This window comes from Neocloeon triangulifer, unplaced genomic scaffold (assembly GCF_031216515.1).
Source record: "Neocloeon triangulifer isolate White Clay Creek 2 clone unplaced genomic scaffold, ASM3121651v1 ptg000001l, whole genome shotgun sequence".
NCBI lineage: Eukaryota > Metazoa > Arthropoda > Insecta > Ephemeroptera > Baetidae > Neocloeon > Neocloeon triangulifer.
The window spans coordinates 5,008,362-5,027,614 of NW_026775544.1; the positions used below are offsets into that span (position 1 = coordinate 5,008,362).

A 19,253-nucleotide genomic window follows, 5' to 3' on the forward strand; every position below is an offset into this window, starting at 1 on the left:
GTAAATTTATTTACCATATCACGTAAGGAAAAGAGATTTAATCCAGTTTTTTCTTGTTTTAAAATTGCTTGGAAAGCATTAACAATAACAATTATTAGGTTTAGTTTGTACATACATATAATTATATAATAAATTAAAATAAAACATCAACTAAAATTCCTAAAATTAAATTAAAGTAGTCGACATTTTTGTTTTATTCAAAATTGTATATAGCATTCTTATTCAAAATATTATAAAAATTATAAGTAATTTAATTTCCAATTTAGGATATGGAGGTAATTTTTAGAAATAGAAGTACTGGTAAAGTAAAAATTTAATAATTTATTGAAAAAAGCTTCGTGCTTATTAGCACCGTTTTCTGTCAGTTTTGACTTTTGACTAATGGTTCTGTTTTATAAATCACTCGTCTCTTTTGTCCCTATATATGGGAAACACCCGTCAAATAAAATTTATTTTCTGATGTATAATTGCGTGAGAGATGTTTCACAAGACGAATCATTTATAAAAACAGTCATTCTGGCGTTCGCAATTAAGAAATTAATTTTCCATTCCTTTTTGACGGGGATGATTAAAATTATATTAGAAACCGGCTTCCGAAGCTGAAAAAGTCGTGCTGGTCGAGCAGAAAGAAGCCGGAGTTCTTCTCTGCAGGCGGCGAGGTGCGAGGGGTGGGCGTGGGGCGCCGCGGGGCGCCCGACCCCCGCCTGCCCCGCGCACACCATAAATCGCGCCCTGCTTTAATCTGCCGAACGGATTAGCCTGTTATTAACGAGAAAGAGAGAAACCCGTCCTCTCCTATATAATAATTCATTTTTCATTTCTTCTGAAAAGATTGAACCCCACTCTCTTTTGTATAAAAATTCCTTATATTTTCGACGGCGGGTCTCGTTCTCTACTCGCACGACCACCTTTCCCGAGCCGAGATAACAATATAAATGTTATTTTAATTGCTCTTATTTTCGCGGCGGTATACGTGTCTTTTATCGGCAAAACGGGTGACAGAGAGGAGGATTAACAACTTGTTCTTTATAAACATACTCGTGGAAAGCCACTTTCCACTCTCTCGGCGTAACAGAAACAAGCTCTGGTTTTAAAACTCAGATATCAAATATAATTTACAAAAATTCAGTTGCTCTTTTGAAAGAAAAAAATCTGAAATTATTTAATAATTATTATTATTTAATGACATGAATCAATTAAATAAGTTTTTTTATTTGATTTTTGTTTGGGTTAGAAAAGCCAGGGGAAATTTAGGAAAGGTTTGGGTTGTTATTGTCTGCAGGCCGAATAAATTGCTGGGGATAAAATAATTAAGAGGTTTTTATTGAGGCCCCTCTCTTATTCTTTTTTTAAGAAAAACCTCAGGCCGTGCGCAGGAAACAATTTTACTGGCGGCCCGTCTGCCTCCGTTTCTGGAGCAAAAGTCGAATTAAGGGAAAAAACGAGAGTGTTTCTCGTCGTCATTATAAAGTGATTAGCCGCGATAGCCACGAGACACACAATGTAACATTCCACAGCATCATGCCCTGTGTGTATAATCAATTTGGGCCTTTTTCGTTTAATTACTGCACGCTGCAGTCTAGGCTGGACCCCCCACGAGATTTTCCACGGAAATCTATAAAATCCACCACAATATAATAATAAACGAGCAACTGATGCTTAGATACGATTTTTGATCTTGTGGATATGGACGTAGAGAATTGCAAATAATTTACTATTAAACACAAGAAAAACACAAATAACTCTCCAATACACAATTGAAACACATTTTGAGGGAGCACAAAATAAACACAAAAATACTGTAACTTGACAATGCAAGAAACACTTTCCGAAACAGACAATCAGCTGTTAGGAAAAACAGCCATATAGTGATAATAAAAACCGCCTACATAAAGCGGTAGCAACCAGCCAGTGCATATGCATAGTAGTGCCAACCCAAAAAACATAGTCTGGAATATAATAGTTATAAATTAAAAATCCCAATAATTTATTATATAATTATTTTTGAAAATTTATTCTTGTCTAGCAGATTGCAGGTTAAATTCATGCAGGTTGCTGCCAAAAAATACTATTACTATTTTTATTCAATGAAATTTAAAAACATTTTTGTGGGTTTCAAATTTTCTATTCCTCCCCCATTCTCCTTTTTTTTTAATAACTTTAAAACTCTTTAAGGCCACTTTATAGTCTTAAAAGTCACCAGTCACCATGAGAAGCCACACAGCACTGCTTTTAAATGGATCAATTTGTTTTCCGAATACAAAAAGCCATTAGTGAAAGGCGAGAGCTCTTAAATTTGTATAGGCGACACACTAAAATAACCAATTGGTCCACCCAATTTTTTATTCACTTCAGCAGAGATTCGAATCAGAAGTTAGAATCAATTTTTACCAAATTTCGTCCCATTTATTATTGTGTCGCGCGGCGACAATTAAAGCGACGTGAAAAAATTCTCGAGAGCGTTAATTATTATTATTTTCCAGCAGCAACGGCTAAAATGCTTTGCTTGTCCTCGGAGATGTGTTCGGCTGATTGGAGTTGTAATGTATATTAACACGAAAATACATATAACGCCCATCGGTGGCAGCAGCAAAAGAGAGAGAGACGAGATTTATTCTAATGAAGTGTGAAATTGTTTTATTGTTTTTAAGTGGCGGCGGCGACACCTGCTGGGCCCTTTTAGCCGCGGCTACCTCAGCAGCCGCGCGTTATCTCTTCTCTCACGGCTCCTTCGTTCGGCGGCGAAGACGCGACCGGGACGCGTATTCACAAAGCCTATTCGTTGCGATTACCTCACTGTAAATTCTGCATCCCGTGGCGTACTTTTGAAATTTCTCGAACCGCAGCAGACAAAATTCATAATGTTGGAACAATTTAACTTCAAAACAAAAGCAATTATTTAAAACTAAAACTTAAAACATATACTTGAATCTTCAATAAACACCCACTCTGCGGGGGATCTGAAATGGGAACTGTGGAGATGGGACTTTTTTCAAAAAATATATAAAAAATTTGCTCTACATTATTTATTTTTTTTATTTTTGCTGGAATTTAGAAAAAACATGTAGTACAAAAATGCGTGTGCTGCATGGTCTTCGCACTGCATAGGCATTAAGAATATGCGACCGGGGACGGACAAACTGATCGAACGACCCGCCGTGAAAGAAAGACGAATGGCCCTCCGCGCGCACCGCAGACGCGCCGAGCCCGAGATGAAACCGCGCCTGCCGCCACTCGCTGCTCTCTGCAACAATTTATCGCGACGTCTCAATTAGCGCTCTCTCACTCAGCAGCAGCACCGCACGGCCGCAGAAAATAAACAGCGACGTACCGATGGAAATTGACTCCACAAACTTAGACTACACATCTTTCAGAACAAATAAATGAATTATACACGCACTTTCGTTTTTCCAAAGAGGTGATAAACTTTTTCGTCGAAATCTAAAAAAAGGAGTAAAAATAAAAATTGAAATGGGACTGGCGTCACTTATATATTTTCAATGAACACATTTACAAAACTATAGTAGAAGAAGATAATGCAAATCCTGATGTAATGTATATATTTTTTTTCATGATTTGCTTAATTGAAATCCAAGGACAGTAAAAATTCCTCTCCATTAAAATATGTGAAAATATGAGTAACAATCAATCTAGATTTTGATTAAAGTTGGAATCGGATGGAATTTTGAAGCCCTAGAGTGTTCTACAGCGGACGTTATTAACTTTTAATTTTTACTAATTCACTTGGGATAAGCATTATCGCATGGTTTGCATTCAATCTATGCATCGGACCCCATTGACCTATATCTTTATTGAATCATCCAAAGAATTGAATAATCAATGAAAAGAAAAAAATTTAAGGTCGTACTTAAACTAAATGTAAATTAAATTTATGAATACTTAAAAGGAGAAGTATATAATCCATATTATTTGTACTTTCCTTATTGCGTACATGTTAAACAAGTTATGGTTTTTGTTAAAAAAAAGCTGATTGATGCAAAAGACCAACTGATTTTAATGGAATATAGAATATAGCTAAAAATGTTTCAAAGTTGCCAAATGTGAAAATTGACAAATTTTGTAGGAGAGAAGGAACTACCGCTAGTATTTCTTATAACTTGAAATCCTTTCAAGACTCTCCCGGTTGATATCAAAAGGAGATATCCAAATTATTTTTGTACGTCTCTCTCTCAATCAAATAATGCGTGGATTTTTTCCGTGCGTGCGTGTGTGTGTCATTCCATTTCATCTGCGCCGAAGAGAGCGCAGTAATGGAATATTAAGCGAGAGGAGCGTTTAAGTGGCGGCGCAGTAAATTAGGCATTTATTGCCGGGCGACACTTTTTATTGGGCTCATATTAATAAACGGCGACACGTCCGTCCCCGCAAAGGCTGCACCGAAAAAAGGAGCCGTAAAAATAATTTTATTTCGGCCGAGGAATTTTAAATGAAAAAGGACAAGATAATAAGCGCGCCGCCGACAAATCTATTTCTCGCGGGCCTTTTGACAGTGAGCCGCCGCCACTTTGCGCCAAAGACGAGAAAGATTATCAAGAAAACGTATATATTTATAAACGTACAAATGGAGAGTATATTTCCTTGTATTAAGGTGACACTTTTATGCTCGGCGCGGCGATAAAAAAGGCGAGAGGCGTGAATCGCGGCCCTGATGAGCCGAGCGGCTACCGTGCCCGCTACTTTATACACTTATTCCTCTTCCTTGGCACGACACCAACACAAAAAATTTCATATATATGTATAAATTCAACTTCTGCTTGTTTTATCAATAAATTCACACACACACCGAAATTATTATTTAACGCCCCAAGCTCAAAACACACCAAATGAACCTCCTGCACAGGATTTCTTTTTGTATATAAAAATAAATTCAAAAACGATAAATCGCCACGGCAGCATTCTTGAGGCGCGATTTATTACAATAAAATAAAATCAAGAGGCGGCTGCTGCTGCCAGAGAATGAGAGAAACTGAAATTTATTCGTTACTGCTGCCGCAGCCCCATTCAAATTCAAATGCGTACGCCGGCAAATGAAGAGATACAACAGAGGAAAATGTGTCATCTTCATTATCAAGTTTTTTTAATGGAAAATATTCATCTGCCTCTCATTATTGTATTTTTAACTTTAAAAAAATAAATTAAAATTATTCTTATTTCTAAGAAAAGTATATCTATAATCTAACCTCAATTTGCAAGCAATTGTTAAAAAATATGACTTAAACAATTTATATACTTTTGGCTTTTGTTATTTTTATAGCATTTAAGCTTTTTTGGTAGTTTAATTATAATTATACTACTATTTAAATGCCATGAGTACAGATTTGCAAGAGGAACATTTTAATAACAAAAATTCTTCGTAAAATCAGTTAAAATAATCTTAAAATCATAACTTCTCTCTCTCTCTCTCTCCCATAAGCAAGCAAAGTTCCTAAGAAAACCTATATTTTTTATAAAGAAGCAGAACGAAATGGGTCTCAGAATTCATTACGAAAGATAATACAGTAGCGAAGGCCGCAATTATCCAATTCAGCGGCGGCTAATTAATTTTAATAGTTCCTGTTCTCCTCAACGAATTTGCATTTAATTAAACAAGACTATAGTCCAAGCCGAAATACACACACAGAATTATAAACTCATTCTCGTCCGGTCCAAAAGTTAAATTATGCACGAGCTTATCTGAGTGATGCCGAAAATCACTTCTCTCTCTTTCTCCATATAAGCAGAGACACGACGTCATAAATATTTTGAGGCTGAGAGGGAATACTTTAAACTCCTTTTCTCGAACGCGGACAAAAATAACTCATTAATCACGAGGCCAATCTGCTTAGGTGAAAATTCCTGTTTGCGATAAATCGCGAGTCGCTTCAAAAATTTAATACCAGACAACATTTATTTGTAGGTGTGTTTATAGAATAGAGAAAATTACGGATTCTATAGGAAACGGGATTTACTCAAAGATAAAACTATTTTTTTTCCGCTTTAAAGATCTATACGCAAACAGTAATCAAAGTAAGCAAACATGAATGAATTTTATGAAATTATGAGGCTCTCTGAGTATTCATATTCCTGCATTGTTTGAATTAAGACTGGCAAAAATTTGCAATAATTTATTATGTCTATTCATGATGAGGGCATCAACAGTTTTTTACACTATTTTTTTTTGTTTTTTTTTTGTTTTATTAATGTAATAAAATTTAATTTTTTTGAAGCAATTTGAATACATGAGAAAATACAAAGAAATGTATGGGAGTTTTTATTCTTATATTAATAATTTACAATAGCCAATTTTAAATTTTTATTTTTTAAATCTGTTATTCATAAAAAATGGGATAATTTATGACTTGCGACTAATTACATTTATAGCTATCACTTTGTACAAAAATTTTTTGCTTATTCTTAATTTTTTTTTTCATTTTATTTGATTATGTATTACTTACTATTAATTATTATTCTTGGTTGATTTAATTTCATGATTCCAAAAGTGCTGAATGTTGCGACTCCAAATAAAATAAACAACTATTTTGGTACACATGACGATGTGATTTGCTCGGCGGTTATTTCAATGACTTCCCGCCGTCAATAAGTAAAAATTGCCCCGGTCATGAAGTCGGCCAATCAGTTGCGTGGAATTAGCCAAAGTCATCAATCATTTTTAGATGATTAGACGTAAACAAAGAATTCAAAGAAATTCACCAGTGTCGTGTCACGTGTGTGTTCCGTGTGTGCGCCGGCGAAGCAAAGAGGTCGCATCTTAGACGATTCTGATGGTGAATTTAGACAGAAACTGTTATCGTGGAGTTGTGGGGACCTCTTTTAATTGATTCACAAGTGAAAAATGAGTGAACTCGACGAGTAAGTGAAGGAAAACCGGTGGGTGCTTCGCTTCTTCGGGACTCTGCAGGAAGAGCGGCCATGCAGATCAACTAGATCAAGGTAGGCATTTTCTCGCCCCTGAACCCTGAACGGCCGAACCGAGCGCTTGCCCATGGGCAAACTGTGCATGTGGCGCATGGGCAAAATGTTTTACCTCCAGTTCAGTGATTAGTTAAAATCATTTAGAAAGCACACGGCCCCCCTTATTTAAAAGCAGGAATTCTTTTGATGACAAGCAAGTAATTTTCTCTTGTTTATTGTTTTCTCGTTTATAATTTTGTAATCGGTAATCAAGATTGAATTGATTCAGTTGGCGAAAAAAGTGACCCCAAATTCCAGTTTGATATGATGCAGTGAAGGATATATATTGAAATTTATTCTACACTCATTTTTGCAATTATGCAGATTATCCGTTGAAAAAATATTACAATTCAGATTGCCTATTATTCCCTGTGATATTAATTTTACCAGCAGGTGTTTTTTTTTCTATGAAAAATAATGAGTCGAAAGGAAACATAATGAGCTGCGAAGAAAGGTGTTGGAAATTAGAAGACCTTTGACATGCAAATGGAGATGCAGCGCGAGTGTCAAAAGGGAGGAAGCAATTTTTTTCGCGCTCACAAGCAACTGCGCGCGGCGGGTAATTAGCAATTAGGTGGCGGGCGGGTGTCATCGCATCTATTTTGTTGCATACGTTGTAATTATATCCTTTATTCTCTTCCTTTGTGAGCTCTCGCGAATAATTGTAATAATTGTGTGATGATTATTATTAATCTCATTAACGGTGCGCCAACACGATATAATAAAGAGAAGCAGGAAAATGAGCCGCTGCCGGGCGGTCATAATTTAATATACAGCAGGTGGTTTTCAAAATTATCTATTCTCTCCTTTTAATATTTTATAAATTAATTTAAAATACACGCATTTTTTGCACATTGTTGATTGCACTTATTCTCATCGAAAACTCGCGTGTCCCAAAAAACGAATTAAACCAGATGTTTTGAAATTTATTTTCTGACTCTTCTCCCTAATTTTTTACCTAAGACATGCTAAAACACATCGTCAATTGATTGGAGTAGAAATTTTTATATACTGAAAAATTAGATTTTTATCCCAGTGAGACGCTAATTTTCAATTGATTTTTATGTTGAATTTGTTTATATTTAAAAAAAAAATATATTATATTATTTCTGTAAACTAGATTTTGTTAAGAAAGAAATATTTAAAACATAAAACTGAAGTTCTAATAGGGGCAAAATTGCAATTAAACGAGAACTCTATACTGACAAAAGATTCTAACATTTAATTTCGTTTGCAAAACTTTTTTCTTCACGCTCAGTTTAAGAATTACTTTCGTTTTTAAATTTTCTTCTACAATTATTAGTAAGAAATAGAAAAATATTATCCAAAAGCAAGCTCCAATATATAATTAATCATGTTGTATTCAAAATATTTTATTTTTTCAGGTTCAGAATAGTCTAGATATGTTATCCTTGTTTTTTATTTTTTATTTAATTTCAAATTACTACACCCTTTTTTCAAATGAATTTTGTGCCAGTTTTTTGTTGATTGTAATTTTCTCCGATTTTACCCATTAAGAGCTCTGCTCTTGTGTCTCAAAAACGAATAAAACCAGGCGAAAACTTGTGTTTCTGGCAAGCACAGGTTGGTGTGTACACATTAGCTCCATTTTTTGCGCTTTTCTCTCTCAAGCGCATCAATTTGCTCGCGGTTAAATGGCCCTTCAGATCAGTTCATTTGTCACACAACGTTGGCCATTCCTCTGCTGCGCACCTTCACCGCCGCTTTTTTATTATTCTCCGCTGCAAACAAATGTGTTTTGCAGGCAGACTGAATTTTTTACATCGGAGATGGATTTCATGGGAGAAAGAGACGCGCCATCCAATCGATTAAATTAACCGGCGGAGTAAACTGCAGTCAGGATCAAATTATAAGAACTGTTAGATTTTAGATATGGAAAAAATTTATGTTTGCTTCTTTGGAAAAACCTCCAGAGTTTGAAATATTGCACAATCGATTTTCATTAAAATTTGATTTGGAGAAAATTCAGCCGTTATTTGTTTCATAAATTGGCCTAAAACAAATAAAAATTCAAAACTGAAGAACCTATAAAAGTAAATTTATTTCAGAAATTATAATAATTCTTGATTTTTTTTTTTTTTTTATTAAGTTTATCCACTGCCACACTTACTTGAATATAATACATCAAGGAATTAATCAAACGATAATCTGTGGTAATCTCCAATATTCTGTCAACAATTAAATTAAAAAAATTATATTTCTATGTTGAATAATTTGCATGCAATTTACAAATGACATTGAACGGCACGCGACTTATTTACATTTATCTTTGCTATTACAAAATCTTTGAGGTAATAATGTGGTGATAAATCCGTGAGATAGCGGCAAATTTTTGTTATTTAGGCTGCCGCCGATTTAAGTCCCGTGAGAAGCGCGAAAAAATCTTTGCAGGCTTTGAATGGATTACTACGTACGTAGACTACAGCCAGCCAGCCGTAGAGAGAGATGCTTATCGGTCGGGGGTGCGCGAGCGAGCGAGCGACGCGGGTTGCAGAGATCATTTGACGGCCGGCCGGTCTATTTATTAGCCAGCCGCTCCCCTGAGGACGGACGGACGGGGCGAGCGAGCGGGTGAAAAATGCGGACCAGAGTAGATGGACACGAGCTGATAAATCTGTGTGCGCTGTTAATCGCCCCTTCTGCCGCCACCCCTGGCCTCGTCCTCGCATATCGATGTAATTAAGAGTGCATCATCTCCTGACACAACAACTAAACAAACCACGATGAATCAGTCTGCTTTCGCGCGCACCCTCGGTGGTCGAGATCCACAAAAAATAAACAATGAAATTATGCAGTTTCCATTCTCGTGAAAATTGTCATTTGAATGGATTTTTTTATTTTAATTTTTCTGTTTGAATGCGATCAATGTTAAAAAAAATTGAAACTTTTTTAAAATTAATGCAAATTTAATAAAAAAAAGGTTAAAAGGACACACCACTATGCATGACATTTATATCCACAATTTATCCATACATTTCTATATCTCAACCAAAATTTAGTAATATAGGATATTAAGATACTGCGGGTCTTGTATGGATCGAGGGAAAAGGTGAAACTCTGACGAAACCTTGTAATTAGTTTTCATTTTTTTTTCAAAATTAAAAAATTAATAAAATATTAACGTGACTTGAAATATTGGTGGCGAGCTTCTAAGGAAAAAAAATCATTTGGTCCTTACGATTAAAGATAACAACCATTTCATTTATTATTCTTTCAAATAAAAAATCCTTTGTAGAAAATATTTCGGCAACTGGATTTAAATCACAAAGCTGCGTTTTAATATTCAATTTATATTTTGGATTTTTTTTTAACTTTCACCTAATTGCTCTTAATAAATTTATTTACACACAGAGGGACCAGTTTGGATTGGCAGGGTTTTCAGCTTGGATTGTTTGATCCGATAATATCATGACGAATCCAGATAGTTCTGGCAGAGCCGGATCGGTAGCGTTGACATACCAGTGTTTTTGAATTGGTCCGTTTGACTGTGCAGTGCACCAGCGTGGATTGAGTGGGCTAGAGTTTGAAGAACCAGCAACCCACGTCAAAGCGCTATCTATTTTTTTTTTTTAATTTATTTAAATTTATTGTCGATAAACTATAATTAGTACTGTATCCTGAATCGTGAAGACATTGAATTTCTGCCTGAGCCTCAATTGATGCTAGTTTCAATCCAATTTGGCAACAACTTTTGTACGCGCCAAGAAGATCCAACTAGAAATTTATAGGAATTAAAAATTATTATATTGGGTGGATTTTGTACAATTACGTTCCCGTTTTGTTGGAGCCACTTTTTATTGCAACTAAAACGAACCCATCCAGTTGAAATAGTGGCATCCGCTTTTTAAAATTTTTAGTTTAGATTTTTAATCTTTTGTTATTAAGAAAAAAAAATATGAAAAATTTATTTTACATACTTGTTGTTGAGTCAAACTCCGATTTTGCAGTGGCCTTTGAAATTATTTTATTAATATATTTTTAACCCCGAGTCAAGTAAAAAAAAAATGATATGAATTAAATTTGTTTTCAAGTTTTTATCATTTAATTTACATTGACGGTGCAGGTCACTTGAGGACAAACAGCAGTTGGGAATAATCCTGCATTTTTCTGAAGAAAAAAAATAAATTTTTGAGTTTCAATTTTTATCATAATAATTTTACTGCTGGAATAGATTCCACAATGTTGTTGATCACACCGTTGACAATGTTCGGTGCTTTGTCATTGGTGCACTGGATTAGCTGAGCTGCCTGATCACATTCATCCATTCCCTCTGATTATAAGCAAAATAAAAAACAAAAAACTATGTGTGATATTTACTGGCTGAATTTGAGCAATCATCCATAATTAGAAAGTTTTTCTTCATTTCGTCCACACTTCCATTGGCCATTTTTTCAACAATGGCCAAAATATCTCTTGCGATCACTTTTCCATCTACAATCTATAAAAATAAGATAATCTTTGTTAGATGATTCCTTATATAAACATATAGAAATCATATTTTGCAGAAGAGGTTTTTACCAGACCAGTGTTCTCACCAAGGCATTTCATGAAACACTACAATGAAGTTTATGAAAAAATTAATATAATATAAGAGCTATGCTTACCTTAATTCTTATGTCAAACTGTGGTTTGCTTAGAAGAGTGCTAATTTCCGCTAACAAATATATTTAAAATTCACATGTATTATTCATTACATTTTTAAATACAATGTTTAACCTTCAGAAACATTGTAAACAGCGGCACATTCATTTTGAATTGCACTTGCTCCAGTTGTATTAGGAGATGAGGAATCTCTTGTCTTTAAAATTATACATTTAGTCAGGGAAACATTAAATTAAAATTCTAATTAACCTCGCAAATGTACTTAAAGGTTCTCTCTGCGTTAAAATCTGCCAACTGAGCGCGAGTTTCATTTATGGAAACGGCCAAAGAATTTTCGCTTCCTTTTGCATTGTCAGGTTGACCAAGAGCCCAAATGGCCTCTTTTCTCAAAAGACGCTTTGCCGAGCAGTATCCGAAACTGGACTCGCAACCCTGGTCAGAGCCGGAAGTCCAAAATGTATCTTCTTGTGTCACATTTTCTACAGCGAAAACATTTAACATATTTTGTATGAAAAATTATGTTAATAGAAGAACCTTGGATTGCCAATTGCAAAGAAAGATATTTATAGTCAAACTCAAGACTAAGCAGAGACATGCCTATTTCGCAACAACCTTGAAGGGCGCCAAGGTACTGAAATGATTTTGTTTAATTAATTTAAAAAAAGAGAGAATAAATTATCAATTGATCATAATAAATAGATGAGCTCACCGTCTTATAAGCAAAACTGAACATGTATACGCGTCCCTTGTTCTTGAACCAGCTCCCATGCAAATCTGGTGCTGGCAATATTGAAGGAAATCTTTTAAATTGAGCAAATTGAGCTTTATATATATTAGTTAATAATTAAAGAGCTCAGTAAATCATTTTTAAAACTTAAAAAAAGTATAATATAACATAATGATATGCAAAAACAATTGTCAATTTTTAATGTTGCTGACCTTTCAAAAAATCTCCTGTTGTTGAATTTTCAAAGAGCGATAGCTGTAAAAATCAAATTTGATTCTAAAAAAAAACCAAGTGAAAAGAGATTAACATTTTTAGTGCAAGTAAAATTGGGGCAGATCGGAGATGAACACGCCGGAGCAGGAGTTGTTGGCCCCTAGAATTTAATTCAAAATTGTCATAATTATCTTTTCTTACTTCAAACAAAAATCTGACTTGGCATGCAAATACATAAGAGTTGTTGCAAAGTTGGTCTGAGATTTGATAAGTAGCGTTTGCTTTGTCCACGTTGAGGTGCAAACAGTGTTGGTCCTGCGCAAAATCTGGCTGCCCGATATCCCACAGTTGTTTTGAACTGTCTACAAGCAAAGATCCATTCTTAGAGCACCATGAAAACTGAGGCGCGGCAGTTCTTAGTCCAGACGTCCAAAAAATCGAGTTATATCTCCACCCAGTGGCTATTTTTATTTTTAATAATAATTTCTTTTTCAAGTGAGTTAGCGTATTACTTAAATTTTTGAAGCACTGTATTTTCCCATTGTTTTCAAAAGCAAGCGGTTCCATTCCAATTTTATTACATTGCACCAGATTTTCATTCCATGAGACCTTCAATGATTGATGATTGTTCTTGATACATTTTAAATAACTAATTGTCTTACAAATTTTTTGCCAAAGAGAAACTGCTGGCCACACGACTCCACCCATGATCCGTAACTGTCCACGTCTTCAAAAATATTAATTTTATAAAATTAATAAATTAATTTCAAAATATCAATTAAATAAGAAACTTTTCAACGTTTTGTCAGCATTAAAAAGGCTAGTCTGGAATATTGAAAATCAAAAGTTTTCAGAAATTTTGTAATTGTAAGTAAACCTTAACTACTCACATCCAAGCCTGCTGGGGCTTCACAATTGGGGAAAACTTGTGGCTGAAATATTATTTCAACATCTTTTTCTATCATTTATTATAAAATAGATCAACCTTTATTGTCGTGGTACTCGGTGTGCTGGTAGAAGAAGTAGTGACAACTGCAGTAGTTGATTCAATTTTGGTCATACTTGAACTTTGCGTCTCTGAAGAAGTCGTTTCACTACAAAATATAATAATTAGTTTTGTTAGTTTTTATTATTAAATATTATTATTAATATATTTTATGTTTACATTGACAAAGATTCTTGTCCTCCAGTTCCTGCCACCAAACTTTCTACAGTTGGCTCAATAGAATTTCCTTCAGAACTGGAACTACCAGAATTTTCATCTGTTATAGCAGTCGTAGCTTCACTTGCTCCACGTGCAAATTCCTCCGTCGACTAAAATGAATTTCAATTAAATTTGTATCAAATTATTGTGCAATAAAAAAAAATAACCGAGATGGTTTTGACTGACCAATTTTTGAGAGACAACTGTGACAGTTTTGTTTCCGGCCAACGTGCTACTCTTTCCGATGGGCTGGAAATTGGTGCATGATGTGGCGCCGCAACACTTAATTATCACAGCTCTCCCGTCATGCCGGCGATTTTGATCATCTTCAAAAAAATGAGTTCTCGTCAAGTTTTGACTGCACAATTTTGAGTTGATTCAATACTTTTAAATTTATTTCCACGGGAAGCAAAAGCATTTCTTCTGTTTGCTGCTGACGCTTCCTCAATAATTAAAAACTGTAAAAGCTTTTTTAATTATGAACTGTAATAAAATTAATAATAAATTTGTGGTTTTTGGTTTTTGTACTTACAACCATGAAAAAAAGGTGGTAAGCTTTGAGGAGGTTCCTGAACTTCATGTCAGCAACAGCAGTGCACACAGACACGCTGGCAGTGTCGTTAAATTATGTACGCAAAATGTACTAACGTCCAGGGGAATCCCAACCATTTTTTACTCGCCTCTAATATGACAATCTAATATATGTTCAAAAAAAAAAGAAAAAAAAAACGAATTTCCGTTCAGTATGATTTTTCGTTTTCCCGCTTTTGGAGCTAAATTTATTGATCCTCTGCTCTGTCCTCTCTAAGTCACGAGTTTTGATTTATACCTCAAAATACCTCTGAACGTTTTGGAGAGAAGTTAAATTTTTGCTTTTTTTAAATCAATTTTTCATTTTATATTTTCTATTAACTCTTTCCATAATCAACTATTCATTTGCACAGCACATTTATTCCAGGTTTTCCCGCAATCAATTGCATATATGCACGGATACAAACGTATGATTCCATAAAATACAAAACTATATACTATGACATGACATGTGCTAGAGCGCCTACTTAGCAGCTGCGCCTGCAACTCCGCAGTCCCGCACTACAATAGCAAGAATTTTGTTAGGGGATTTTTCAATCTTATTAAAATGCGTCAACCAGGCGCCAATAATGCTTAAATTATAAAATTATTAAAAAACATTAAATTTTATTCTCAATAAATTGCAATACAGAGTGAAGTAGTTTTGAAAATACTGGACTCTAAGATAAATTTTTTTGCATTTTCATCTAGGAAATTGAACTGTATAATAATTAGCTAAGGATAAGATAACCCATTCACAACCTAAATTTTAACTGGAAAAAATATCAGCAAAATGCGCATGATAAAACTCATACATTTTCTATTTCAACGTTAAACTCGTGATTTCACGTAAATCATCAATCACCCATTTGAACAAGCTTCTGCTAATTTTCACATATATTTAATAAAAATATTAACCCAGAAATAGAATTGTTCAGCACAGAATTTTTTTTACCTATATTGATATTAGTTATTATCTTAAGATCCATTAGTCGCCTATTGGAATAAAATATCAAATTAATTAACTTATAATTGTTTGTTTCAGTAAAAAAAAATAAAAAATAAAACTGATTTTTTTAGTTCAGCACATAAAAATTCTGAAAGAAATGCTGAAATTCCAAAGGTAATTTGTATTTTTCTCACAGCTTGTCCAGTTTAAGTTTTCTATGTTAATTTTTTTCACCTATAGGCTTTTTCAACATTTAAAAAAAAAAAAAATTATGTATTGCACACGTGTGATAAATCTCTTTGGAGAGAGATTGCCCTGAGGTACCATCAATACCTAACTTTATTTTGACACAAAAGAAGCACCGTTACAGTAAAATTTGGAGTTTCAAATATAAATTTTTCTTTTTTTAATCCTCACCAATTTTTTTAACATAATTCATCGCCTAAATGGACGGAATTACAAAAAATCTCTGTATATGTTCCTGAAGCCCAAGCCAATCGTTAAATTATCAAACATAATGCAATCGTAGCCAAAAATTTTCAAATTAATTAATGAACAAACTGAAAGTTTACAAGTATGTGGGTGGATTATTTACGGGAAAAAGTCGTGATCAGAGGCGTCTCTGGCTAGAAATTGATTTTTTTTATCTCACGTCTGCAATCAATTATCGTCTAGCTGCGTTTCAAATTTTCCTCTCCATCTCCCATAAACATAACCGGCTCTGCTGGGATAACGATCAAATTAACACGTGAACGCGGCGAAACAAACCGAGAATGAATCTCTCCACACGCGCACGCATCATTAGAATTTAAATGGGAAAAATGGTTTCGAGCTTTTCTTAATTTAATTGTCAGTCAAGGGCAAGAGAGCCATAGGATATAATATTTTATCACACAAACTGGGTGTTGGGTAATATTTTCATTAGCTGCGATGTGGCGGGGAAATTATTTATGTCTCCTTTGAATTGCAAGAAGCACACGTTTCGTTTGATTGACTGCCGCAGATTAACTTTTTCCGACGAATTATGTTCCCGCTTATTTGTCTCGCGGCGGCAAAAAAACAATTATATTTCCAAAGGACGCGCAAAGTTTTCACGCTCCCTCAAATCTCTTGTGGAAATCTGCATTCGCAAAGACAACACAATATTATTTAATATTAAATACCAGGCGGCTCTTTATGAATGGCTCATAAATCTGCTGGCGGTTAAGAGCACTCTCGATGCCGCCTATTAGATAAAGGAGCAGTGCGCGCTTGAATATGAACTGCAGAAACGAATGTGAACGAGAAGATAAAAGTATAGAGAAGCTGTGGCCACGGGCTAAGTGAATAAAAAGACTTGCTAGAATTATATTCCACCCTTTTGACATTAAACCGCAAACTGGTGATTCAATTCGCTATTGGCTAACAAAAGACCAGATTTAAGAATTATATTATTATAATTGTCGTTTATTGGTCAAAATTGTTACATCACATTGTTTTCATTCAAAAGTTTAAAAAAAATTATTTGAAAAGAGAGGATTTGCTGGACAAAACGGCACCACCACTAGCAAGACTTCCGAGCTGCTTCCGAGACTCTATCCGTCGCAGTGAGCCTTGGTTGACTTGGTTTTTTGTTCATTATTTTTAACATATCCATGTTGAAATGTATTTTTATATGGGGTTAAGAATAAATTTATTGTGCTTATCTTTGTTCGAATAAAAAAAAGTGGAACTGTCACGCTTTGTAGAACGATTTTTATTCACATGTTCTGAATAATGCGAATAATGAGACAAATAGAATTGATTTTTTATTAAAAAAAATAGTTAAAATTTTTTAAAGTTTAAAAGCAACCAATTTGTAATTTATTAATTATAATTAAAATACAATAATAATGTAAGGTAGAAAATTGAAATGTATCAAATTAAAAAATAATATAAATTTACTATTTAAAATAATTTTATTAAGGAACTTGGATATTTAAATTATTGTTTTTTAACAAATTTTATTTTTTAATTGATTTTCTAACACTTTGGTACAAATTTTTACTTTTTTTTTTTTTTTTTTTTTTTTTTTTTTTTTTAATTCAAGCATAAATAATTTTCTTTTATTTGCAATTTGAAAAAATAAATCAAGCATTTAAGTGAAAGTTGCCATAATAAAGATTTTGCAAATAAATTGCGCAGCATTTTCAGGGATGTTTCTATGTTGCAAATAATAATTCTAGTATACATAAAATGTAAAAATTCTAACTACAGTGGGTTTTCACTTCCAGTTTCAGAAATTTTCCCTAACTTTTGCCCATCCACATCAATCATTCTTTTGTTGGATTTTCCCAGCTCTCGTCTGCATCCAGCAACATTCAAGGCAGCGCCGCGGCCAATAATAAAATTGGAATATCGAAAGAAATAATCAAGCACGCGTTTTATCAGAGCATCGCATCTTTATTCCTGCTCGCGGTCGATTAAAGTGCATGGAGTGTGTGTGTGTGTGTGTGTAGTTACGTATACGTGTGTTCAAGTTTTGAAATAATAATAACAATAATGACCGGTCGAAGCCTTTTCTGATTAGCCACGCGGCCACAGAGATCCTCGGCCGGCGATAAATTCACTTTTTCTCTCACTGCAACGTGTTTTATCTCTTTTATTTTGGTCCGCGCGCCAGAATCGCACCTCCACTGATCAGATAAACAATGGAAGCACACTGGATTTATATTTTACACGTTTAATAATTATTGATTTGGAAACAGTAAAAAAAAATAACCAATGTATATGAAGTGATATTTTATCTTGAAACAATTAATATAAATATTGATTCAATTTTTTGTTATATTAAATTCTCATTAAAAAAAAACTAACTTTAAAAAGGTTTATTTTAGTGTATATTTATTTGATATTAAGAACTTGGTTATAATAATGCTGTACCGTTAATGTAAATTTTTATCCGCAGAAACGTATGAAGGAATTTCATTATTATTATTATTATTTTTTTTTTATTGTAAAAAGAGATGCGTCTTTAATGTTAAGAGTGTGGCATAGGCTTGAAGAAAGCAGAAGGCGCTCCACCACATAGCGTAGTGCTTGAGGGTAATTAGTATGCAGGAGTGGGTGAGTGCCTAATTGCTGCTCGGCTTATTTGCCAGCAAAATTATTAGCATGGCGCGCGTGACGCCAAAATTCATTAAAACTGCTGCTCAACTTCATCGATTCGCATCCGCAAAATGAAATGAGTTTTTAAGCGAAAATTCATTCTCTGCTTCACCTGGCTGCAGCACCTCAGGAGTGAATTGCCTGGTTGTTATGCAACTTGCGCAGCACCACAGAAAAGTTTTCAATATTATAGTTTAGTCATTTACCCAGTATTCAAAGGAGCTAAAATATAATTATATACCATATGCAGAGCTACTCTAGAAATTCATTATTATTATTACTTTGTGCGTCTCAGTCTTTGAAGAACTAAAAAAGAAAAAAAAACATGCACATTATTACGATATTGATATTCTAATCTAAATACATAAAAGGTGTTTTCAGGTCAAAAGTATCATGAACTGAGAAGATTAATCTTTCATTTCAAACTGTTAAAAAATTGTAAAATAAAATAATACATATTAAATTTAGTCAAAACCATGAAAATAATCTGAGCATAAATTCGTGTAACAATAAAAAAGAGCTTTTGAAGCAGGCAGTAATATTCGAAGTGCTGGAAATTTCTAATAAAAAAGAAAAACAGGACAAGAACAAATAGCAACCAAATCCTAATTTCCATTTAAATATCTCATGATTCTTCGTGTATTTTTGCATAATATTTAATAAGCGACATTAAATTCATTATTATTTTTCTTAAATTTTTAATTTATGTATCCAAAATGTAAAATATTATTATCAACAAATAGAATCTTTTCTTTTAAATATGTATTGAATATAGATTATTTTTCAACACAAAAGTTGAACTTTAATTAAAATGCAATCTGATTTCAATATAAATGTCAATTATTACTTCTCTTAAATCAAACCACAAA

At 33.8% G+C, this 19,253-nt stretch overlaps 1 protein-coding gene across 1 annotated transcript; it reads right to left on the reverse strand.

The window, feature by feature from the left end:
- Nucleotides 1–10,221: 10,221 nt before the first annotated feature.
- On the reverse strand, nt 10,222–14,320 carry LOC132200338 (uncharacterized). Its single transcript, XM_059625741.1, has 25 exons — nt 14,272–14,320; nt 14,125–14,197; nt 13,926–14,065; nt 13,701–13,849; nt 13,521–13,629; nt 13,426–13,467; nt 13,327–13,360; nt 13,198–13,262; nt 13,048–13,144; nt 12,755–12,996; nt 12,630–12,695; nt 12,535–12,577; nt 12,305–12,375; nt 12,130–12,226; nt 11,845–12,074; nt 11,710–11,791; nt 11,598–11,647; nt 11,512–11,547; nt 11,311–11,431; nt 11,154–11,263; nt 11,044–11,100; nt 10,911–10,944; nt 10,763–10,833; nt 10,605–10,707; nt 10,222–10,549 (listed from the first exon to the last, which is right to left on the reverse strand). Exons 1-25 carry the CDS (start codon nt 14,317–14,319, stop codon nt 10,335–10,337), a joined length of 2,385 nt encoding a protein of 794 aa, XP_059481724.1. The 5' UTR covers nt 14,320; the 3' UTR covers nt 10,222–10,334.
- Between the last annotated feature and the right edge of the window lie 4,933 nt (nt 14,321–19,253).